General features: G+C 45.5%; 1 protein-coding gene across 2 annotated transcripts; it reads right to left on the bottom strand.

Moving 5' to 3' along the window:
- Positions 1-2,463: 2,463 nt before the first annotated feature.
- Positions 2,464-8,057, bottom strand: LOC149441729 (transmembrane protein 11, mitochondrial-like). Of its 2 annotated transcripts, none has more exons than XM_089656987.1 (2): positions 7,861-8,057; positions 2,464-3,019 (listed from the first exon to the last, which is right to left on the bottom strand). In XM_089656987.1, exons 1-2 carry the CDS (start codon positions 7,989-7,991, stop codon positions 2,500-2,502), a joined length of 651 nt encoding a protein of 216 aa, XP_089513113.1. In that variant the 5' UTR covers positions 7,992-8,057; the 3' UTR covers positions 2,464-2,499. The 2 variants fall into 2 exon arrangements, with proteins under 2 accessions (XP_089513113.1, XP_089513114.1); XM_089656988.1 differs by having other exon boundaries at positions 7,872-8,053.
- Between the last annotated feature and the right edge of the window lie 707 nt (positions 8,058-8,764).

Here is an 8,764-nt window from a genome sequence, read left to right as displayed (position 1 = left end):
ATTCATTATTAGTGATTGAAAGCATGAGAATAGCAGCTGTGTGCCAGATTGTTAAATGGTTTACATGTGTAATATAATTGGATTGACATATGTCAGTCCTAGTGCTTCCAAATTATGTATTGTTAGGAGACATGGAACTGACCAAAAGCATCAGCTGCAGTCATAGTTGCCAAAATTCTTCTGTCCTTAAACATGAACTGTGTACATCCACATCCTTCTTGAATATGACTTTGCAGGATTTCTGGTCTACTCCCCTGCAACACCCACCCTGCTGGGAGAATAGCCTAATGGTCTTAGGTGGTGGATTTCTTTTTTTTTTTTTTTTTTGTCTTTGGCCTGAGCCAATCAGAACTCTAGAGCTTTACACAGTCACGTTAAAACTAAACATGATTATAGGGTATGAACGTGGAGTAACATCCTCTTCACCATGCTGCTTCTTCATTGTCCAGTCAGAGGCTGAAATGAGTCCTTGACATGACTGTATTGCTCAACTGTAGCATTGGCTGCAAGGAGATGCAAAATGTGGTTGTGTGGTCTGACAGATGGATCACAAAACTGGCTGATGAGAATTATAAACCTTTTGATAGATAAAGCAGTTCATGTATATGTATTTCATTGTATGTTTACCAGTTTGCATTAAGGTCAATTTTAAAGCTTTCAAAATCAAAGCGTGGCTTGTTTACATATCTGCAGAGATGATAAATGCATCATCTGCTCTTTGCCTACTGTAAGGAGATGTAAAACATAACATTTACCCTCCAATACATCTAACTGGATGATATAAGAATTGTTGGTTTCTCAATCAATTACCTACAAAATGTGCAAACTTGGGACTGGAGGGTCCCCATGGTAGGGAGATACACCATTAAAATAAAATGTTCTTGGTCAATTTGACTCTGGGACTTCAAAGTACCTATTAAACCATGTGAAGGTCAGAAGTGGGACTACCTGCTAATGAAAATAAAACAAGTAACAAACATTACCTTAAAAAAAACCCTGACTATAATATAGGGTGTCTCTGAACAATTTGCAAACATTGGTTTGTGCACTAAAGATATTGATCACTTACAAACTGTTCCAGCACTATTTTATTTGAATTGGTCATGCCATCCAAAAGTGATATTTCCATTAAAAGTTTTGTATGGTGGACTGAATCCTCCTCTAGTTTCCTACATTTCCTGAGGACTCTCGCAGCATGATCTCTCCATCATAGGTCCAGGCCCTGTCTACCTGCGAGTGTGGAACATTCCCTCTCGTCTAAAGGATCCTTGCATTTCTTCTGTTAAATCCATCTAATGACTATGGCACATTTGCAATCGTGGCACTGGATAAAGGTTTGATAGAAAACAGAGAAACTACTTGCCTGTTTTCACACTGTGGCTCCTTTGCCAGACAGATCGACAAAGCATTGCTCTCTAACTCACAAAGTAGATACTGCAGGGTTTCTAGTTACAAGGAACATTTCCCTGCTTTAGCCAGTGAAGGATTGCCGCTTTGGAAACACCCAAGTAGTTCCTCTGCCCTCTTAGAAAAATACTTGATTTAAAGTACAGTTTCTCCCAAAACACAACTTTTCATTTCTAGGGCCTTTGAATTAAATCTGAGAGTTCCATTGTTAACTTCAGGGTGTATATGCAGGAGTTACATCATCAGTGCCCGCTTAGTGGGCAAAACGAGAGGACACTGGCTCTGGAAAAGAGAAGGACATGGCAGTGGTGGTGACAGAGTGAAGTCCAGGATCTCAGAAACCTGGATTGTTGTGAAACACACCAGAGGTAGGTGTTCCATAATGTGCTGTACATACTTGAACATTGTGACAAATGCAGCCCAACCTCACCGCCAATTTAATGTACAATTCCAGACTAACACTACGTGCAAACTGTTCCCTTCCCCCCCCCCCCCCCAGTAGTGTATTTAGGTTTTGTGCTGCCCTAGCCAACACAAAAATGGTCTGCCCCCACATACACCAACCAACAGCACCCCTACTTCCCCCTCCAGCGGAAAGTGCCTGACATTGACCAACAACACCCCTGCCCCCCCCACCGAGGAGAGCCTTCTTTTACCCCCCCGGCATTAGAGAAGACGACACTCATCTTCACAGCTCCAGACATCCCCGGGAACGAGAGGCAGGCTCTACATCCACCATCAGGCAGTCGCAGCCTCATGCAGATCACACCTGGTTCCCATGGCATGCATATCCCTTCTTCTGGGGAGGAAGGGGGGGGGGGGGGGAGAAGAGGTACCCCCAATGAACACTGCTGCCATAGGCAAGTGCCTTGCGGTAAATAAGCCCCTGCTCCCCCGTTACCTACTATTCCACTTGAATTCCTCTTTAAGAAACAGTAGTTGTCAGAAAATGCCCTGCAATATGAGAACAAAGCACTAGGGGTTGCAGAACCTTCCCACACCCAAAATGTGTTACACTCTTACAAATGTAGACTCGTTAAAAAAGAGAAGGCCAAATAATTAGTCAATATCTTTACTGTGAGAGGATTTGTGCTACCAGTCTGTACACAAGTCAAAAACCTTTTGGGCACAGTATACTAGGGCAGTTAGTGCAATAAAATTGTGTAGTCTTTTGCGGTGCGTGTCCTCCTTCCGGACCAATACTATGGGTGAAGAAGTCCTTAGAGTTCCTGGAGGGAGCAGTGCAAGCTCTTGCCCACTCAGATCGACCTGATAATGGCAACATGGATCAGACTGCCAGGAGACACCATAAAGGGCAGCACATACCACACTTAAGGCTCCGGCTGGTAGTCCTAAATAATGAGCAGTGGAGCTAGTAAGGCCAAGAGGTGTCAAAAGACAAACAATTCCTGTTACAACTGAAGTTCTGTGTAGACAATTGCCCACTGAAATCCAGCGGGCAGTCTCATCTCCCAGGCGTGCTGGTTCAATCACTATATATTGATACTGGCGTTCCAGTGCAGCATCTAATTCTGCTTCAAACTGTTCCTGGGAGAAGTCACCATCATAAACTTCATGAATTACATAGTAATCCATATGTGGCGGATAAATCCTGCAAGACATAGAAAGCAAATACAAGTTTGTTAGAATTTTTAAGTGCCTCCTACTAGAATAAACATGGAAAAACAAGACACCCCCTGCAAAGAAGAGAGTTCATCTCTCAACGCTGATCTCCATTCGTTTGCAGAGCTATCAAAGCAGAAGAATCGCCAATATTCAAAACCCCTCCTGGTGTGTTGGAAGCTTGGTCCCTCTCTGCATTCATTGCTTTGATCTGCCAATTCCTATGTCACTAATACGTTCTGTGGTGACTCCGGGATCAAATGACACACAACCGAGAAAGCTCCTCTAGCAGCTCCAGGACCCCTAAAACCTGGGGCTGCCCATATGCAAATAGCAACCACCTAACATGATTTCCACCTCTATCATAGTAGTAGTGGCCCATAACAGTGATGGGTGGCCTCATTAACCAATAGCAGAACACATAAAATGGACAGATTGGACCCTCCAACATGGCTAGAAGGTAGGCACAACTGTTTTTCTGGCCATTTCTCTACCTTTCTGATCACAATTTCCCCAGTTTAAGTCACAAACCTTTGTGAAAAGTTTGCTGTGAAGCGATTTTAAAAAGGTTAATTTTTTTTGGGGGGGGGGGGGGGGGAGAATAACAAACATGTCTATACTTATCTACTGTCTGCGCAGTGGTTTTGCACAGAGCAGCCTGGATCCTCCTCTTCACGGGTCCCCCACAGGCTCTCCTGGCCGTTCCCTCCTGTTGGGTGCTCCCAAAGCAAGCATCTTGCTAGGGGGAGCTCCCGCTGCTCCATGTGCTCATTCACACACAGAGATGCGTCTTGGCCCCACCCCCTCTCCTCATTGGCTGTGATTGACAGCAGCGGGAGCCAATGGCTGAATAAATGCTGGATTCAGACATGTGCATTATGACACAGTGACACACAGGTATATGCGAATTGCTGTTCATTGAAATCCCAGTGCAAATACACAGTAACAAAAATCCACCTGTATGTCAGTGTACATAGTTAGTCTGGCTTAAAAGAAAAAAAAAAAAAAAAAAAAAAAAAGTTATCCCATACCCATAGTTGATCCAGAGAGGCAAAAAAAACCCCCCAGCAAAGCATGATTTAATTTGCTCCTTAAGGGGAAAAATAGTGTAGGTGTGCTTAGTGTGGACTTTTATCAGTTCTGTCATGCAATGTTTTTACCCCCTTCATGACCAAGCCTTTTTTAGCTATCTGCCATTGCGCTGCCAACTGGTAATTACACGGTCATGCAATGATGTACCCAAATTACATTTTTATCAATTTTTTCACACAGAAAAGCTTTTGGTGGTAATTGATCACAACTGGTTTTTAAATTTTATTATGCAATTTAAAAAATATATATATTTTTTTTCCCTTTCTGCTATAAAATATATCCAATAAAAAGAAAAAAAAAAAAAAAAAAAAAAAATCAAAATTTCTTCAGAAATTTAGGCCAAAATATATTCTGCAACATGTCCTTGATTAAAAAAACAAAAAAAAACCCTTTAACAAATGTATATTGATTGGTTTGTGTGAAAGTTATAATGTCTGCAAACAATGGGATATATACTGGAATTTTTATTTAGGTTTTTTTAAATAGCGGTGATCAGCGACTTTGGGCTCATTCACACGATGGTGCAGAGATGTCAGTTTTTCTGCATGCATCCTGCGTTCAATTGCTCTCTATGCGCCCTGTTCATACCACAACACTAGTATCATGTGCAGATTTTTTCCGTGCAGGAATATGCAATGTGTTTAAAGCTCATTGAGGAGTGCAGAAAAACTGATGGAAACTGACATGCAGATTTCATGTCAGTTTACATCAGTTTTCTGTACACATGGTGTGAACGAGGCCTTATAGTGGAACTGTGATACTGCAAAGAATAATTGAACACTAATGGACACTTTGTGGGAACTGACATCACCAGTGACACCAATACAGGGATCAGTGCTAATATACACGGTCACTGAACTAATGACACTGACTGGGAAAACGTTAACATCTAGGGGCAATCAAAGGGTTAACTGTGTGCCTAACAATGTTTCCTGTGTGTTAGATGTGCTGTTTTTACTAAGCAATGTACTACTTTTTACTCCCGGCTTGTCATTTACCAACACAGGGCTCTTCTGTCATTCAATGAGTTATGGCTGGGACCCCCCCCCCCACTGATCGGTTTGTGCTGTACTGAATGACAGAACAGTCAGAGTGGCAGAAGTCGTCCCCCAGCCGGAAATGATAGATCACATACATGTACAGTGAGAGCCGATTCATGCATGTGCGGTGTGGATTGAAGCTCAAGTTTCACAGCTAACTGATACAGTAGTTCAGCCATTCAGGTCAGGTTTACATCAGGTTCAGGACAGGATTTTATCAAGTTCACACATGTGGTCTAGAAATGGTTCCCATAGAAGTCAATAGCCTGTACTCCACACCTTAACCTGACCGCACTGCTCAGAAATCTGATATGATTCTTTTTCAAACCGTACTGAATCCGCACCGCCAGTGCACTGGACATACACTAGATTGCCAAAAGTATTGGGACTCCTGCCTTTACACGCACATGAACTTTATTGGCATCCCAGTCTTAGTCCGTAGGGTTCAATATTGAGTTGGCCCACCCTTTGCAGCTATAAACAGCTTCAACTCTTCTGGGAAGGCTGTCCACAAGGTTTAGGAGAGTGTCTATGGGAATGTTTGACCATTCTTCCAGAAGTGCATTTGTGAGGTCAGGCACTGATGTCAAATGAGAAGGCCTGGCTTACAGTCTCAGCTCTAATTCATCCCAAAGGTGTTCTATCGGGTTGAGGTGAGGACTCTGTGCAGGCCAGTCAAGTTCCTCCACCCCAAACTCATTCATCCATGTCTTTATGGACCTTGCTTTGTGCACTGGTGCGCAGTCATGTTGGAACAGGAAGGGTCCATCCCCAAACTCTTCCCACAAAGTTGGGAGCATGAAATTGTCCAAAATGTCTGGTATGCTGATGTCTTAAGGAGTTTCCTTCACTGGAATGAAGGGGCCAAGCCCAACCCCTGAAAAACAACCCCACATCATAATCCCCTCTCCACCTTACACAATGCAGTCAGGCAAGTACCATTCTCCTGGCAACCGCCAAACATGTCCATTGGATTGCCACACAGAAGCATGATTTGTCGCTCTAGAGAACATGTCTCCACTGCCCTAGAGTCCAGTGGTTGCGCGCTTTACACCATTGTATCCAACGCTTTGCATTGACTTGGTGATGTAAGGCTTGGATGCAGCTGCTCGGTCATGGAAATCCATTCCATGAAGCTCTCTACACACTGTTGTGCTATTCTGAAGGCCAAACGAAGCTTGGAGATCTTTAGCTATTGACTCTGCAGACAGTTGGCGACTTCTGCACACTGTGCGCTTCAGCATGTGCTGACCCTATTCTGTCATTTTACATGACCTACCACTTTGTGGCGGAGTTGCTGTTGTTCCCAGTTGCTTCCACTTTGTTATAACACCACTAACAGGTGACCGTGGAATATTTAGTAGCAAGGAAATTTCATGGATGGACTTATTGCACAGGTGGCAACCTATCACGGTACCACGCTGGAATTCACTGAGCTCCTGAGAGCGACCCATTCTTTCACAAATGTTTGTAGAAGCAGTCTGCATGCCTAGGTGCTTGATTTTATACACCTGTGGCCATGGAGGGGATTGGAACACCTGAATCCAATGATTTTGAGGGGTGGTCCAATACTTTTGGCAATATAGTGAATGTGAACAGGCCCCATAGGAAGCAATGTTATTTCACATCATGCAGATTGGATGCAGTTCAAACCACATATATGTGAACCGGCCCTTAGAGCTTCAGTCATAGATTCCCCCTTTGGCCACTCTGAAGTCACACTGTGACACAGTGAAACCTGACCCTGACCACCTCTCACTGTTCATTATACTGTGGCTGCTGGTGTGTGCTGTGACAGGAGCACTGCTCATACATCAAACTACATCACAACGCTTTTTTTTTTTCCGCCAAACCCTACTGAAAATGTAAGCTCACCTTTTTCATAAGAAAAATGAAACCGCAAACTTAGAATGCTTGTAAATCTCAGACATGAAATATGAACAAAGCACATCCCTCTATAGTGTGTAATTGTCTCTATCCAGAGTACTGTCATTTCTGTCTGTTGCCTCAGAGGACAGGCCAGCCTGTGATAGAAAGCCACACTGAGGCCCGTACAGCACAATGTACAGGCGGAAGGACCATAAATGTAGGGGCAGAAGGACCGCGCAGCACAACGTACGGGCGCAGGGACCGTGCGCACAATGTAGGGACGGGAGAACCGTGCAGCAAAACGTACGGGCGCAGGGACTGTGCAACACAATGTAGGGGCAGGAGGACCATAGATATAGGGGCTGAAGAAACGTGCAGCACACCGTACGGGTCCAGGGACTGTGCAGCACAACGTACGGGTCGGAGGACCACGCGGCACACCAGAACACCCCCTGCCTTACCACACAGCACTGTACACAGCCAGGGCTGGTGAACTCCCATAGAATACAGAACATGTGACAGGAGGCAGAAAAGGAAGATTCCATAGAGAGATCCAGCCTATGACCTCATACAGTCTCCTCTCCATAGAACTCCATGGGACAGGTCGCTGCTCCCCTCATCTCAAAGGACACATCCGGGAAGTGCGGGCAGAGGAGACCTGATATCAATGGGGAGCTCTCCCACTGAGCCCGGCACATGTCCACACCGCCGCCTAGAGAGGCCGGATCCCCTCCTCCACCCCGGCGCAGACACAGCACGGCACACAATACCCGGCCACACACACCGCACGGCACACAATCACATCGTGTCATTAGGAACACCCTCTGACCTCTCCGCTACCTCCAGCGCCGCCATTTTAGCCGTGCTCCAGGCTGCACGAACGCCATCTCCAGGCGCCTGCGTCACTAAGGAAGCGGTGTGGAACCAGAGCCAGCCGGCCGGCCCGGGGGTGTCCTCCATTATCAGAGCCTGTCCTCAGTGCGGAGCGCGGGCGTCCATCTTGTCAGAGACACGGCCCTGCCGCCACTCTCCTCTGGAGGGCGCCTCATTCTCTTCTTATTAGCAGGCATGGTGGGCCGCTCCTCTCCCCTCACAGTGATGGCGGGAGACATGGCTGTGTCATCTCCATTCCTACAAACGTGTGTGTGACAAGCTCATCCATACAAATCCCATTCTATTCAGTAAAGGCCGGGTACAGCTCTGGACTTGGTAGCTGAAGCTGTGCTGTTCAGTTTTCTCGCCATAGACTTTAACCACTTGCCCTCTGGAATGGTTTACCCCCTTCATGACCAGGCCAGGTTTTGCTGTTTGGTACTGCGCTACTTCAACTGGCAATTGTGCCATCATGCAACACTGTACCCAAATGACATAATTTTTCACACAAATAGAGCTTTCTTTTGGTGATATTTAACTGCTTCCCATCCACCCTATAACAGTAATACTGCTACAGGGCAGCACGAGTGTGCAGAATCACATATATATATAAATTTTTCATCTCCAGGTAGGGGTATGTGTGTGCCCTACCCATGTCGCCATTCGAGGCCTTGGCTGTCAATCACCAGGCCCCGGCCAGTGATTAATGGCCGGCACCCAGTGATCGAGGAGCATTGCTGGCGGAGGAAGAGAACTGTATGTAAACAATACAGATCTCTCCCCTGTCAGTTCCAGCACATTGCTATACCAGGCTTCACATGCACAGCCATACAAAGCAGTGTGCTTACAATGAAGCATAC

Source organism: Staurois parvus, unplaced genomic scaffold (assembly GCF_062004578.1).
Source record: "Staurois parvus isolate SC_StPar_1 unplaced genomic scaffold, SC_StPar_1.0 ptg000953l, whole genome shotgun sequence".
In the NCBI taxonomy this organism is placed as follows: domain Eukaryota; kingdom Metazoa; phylum Chordata; class Amphibia; order Anura; family Ranidae; genus Staurois; species Staurois parvus.
The sequence above is the reverse complement of the archived record's forward strand: the minus strand, read 5'-3'. Positions and strand labels throughout refer to the sequence as shown.

What these genes read in the sequence shown, in the direction of transcription:
- LOC149441729 (XM_089656987.1), bottom strand. Translation starts at nt 7,991, where the DNA reads ATGGAGGACACCCCCGGGCCGGCCGGCTGGCTCTGGTTCCACACCGCT. An exon ending in GCGCTGGAGGTAGCGGAGAG is followed by an intron (nt 3,020 to 7,860) that starts GTCAGAGGGTGT and finishes TATGTCTTGCAG; the next exon opens with GATTTATCCGCCACATATGG.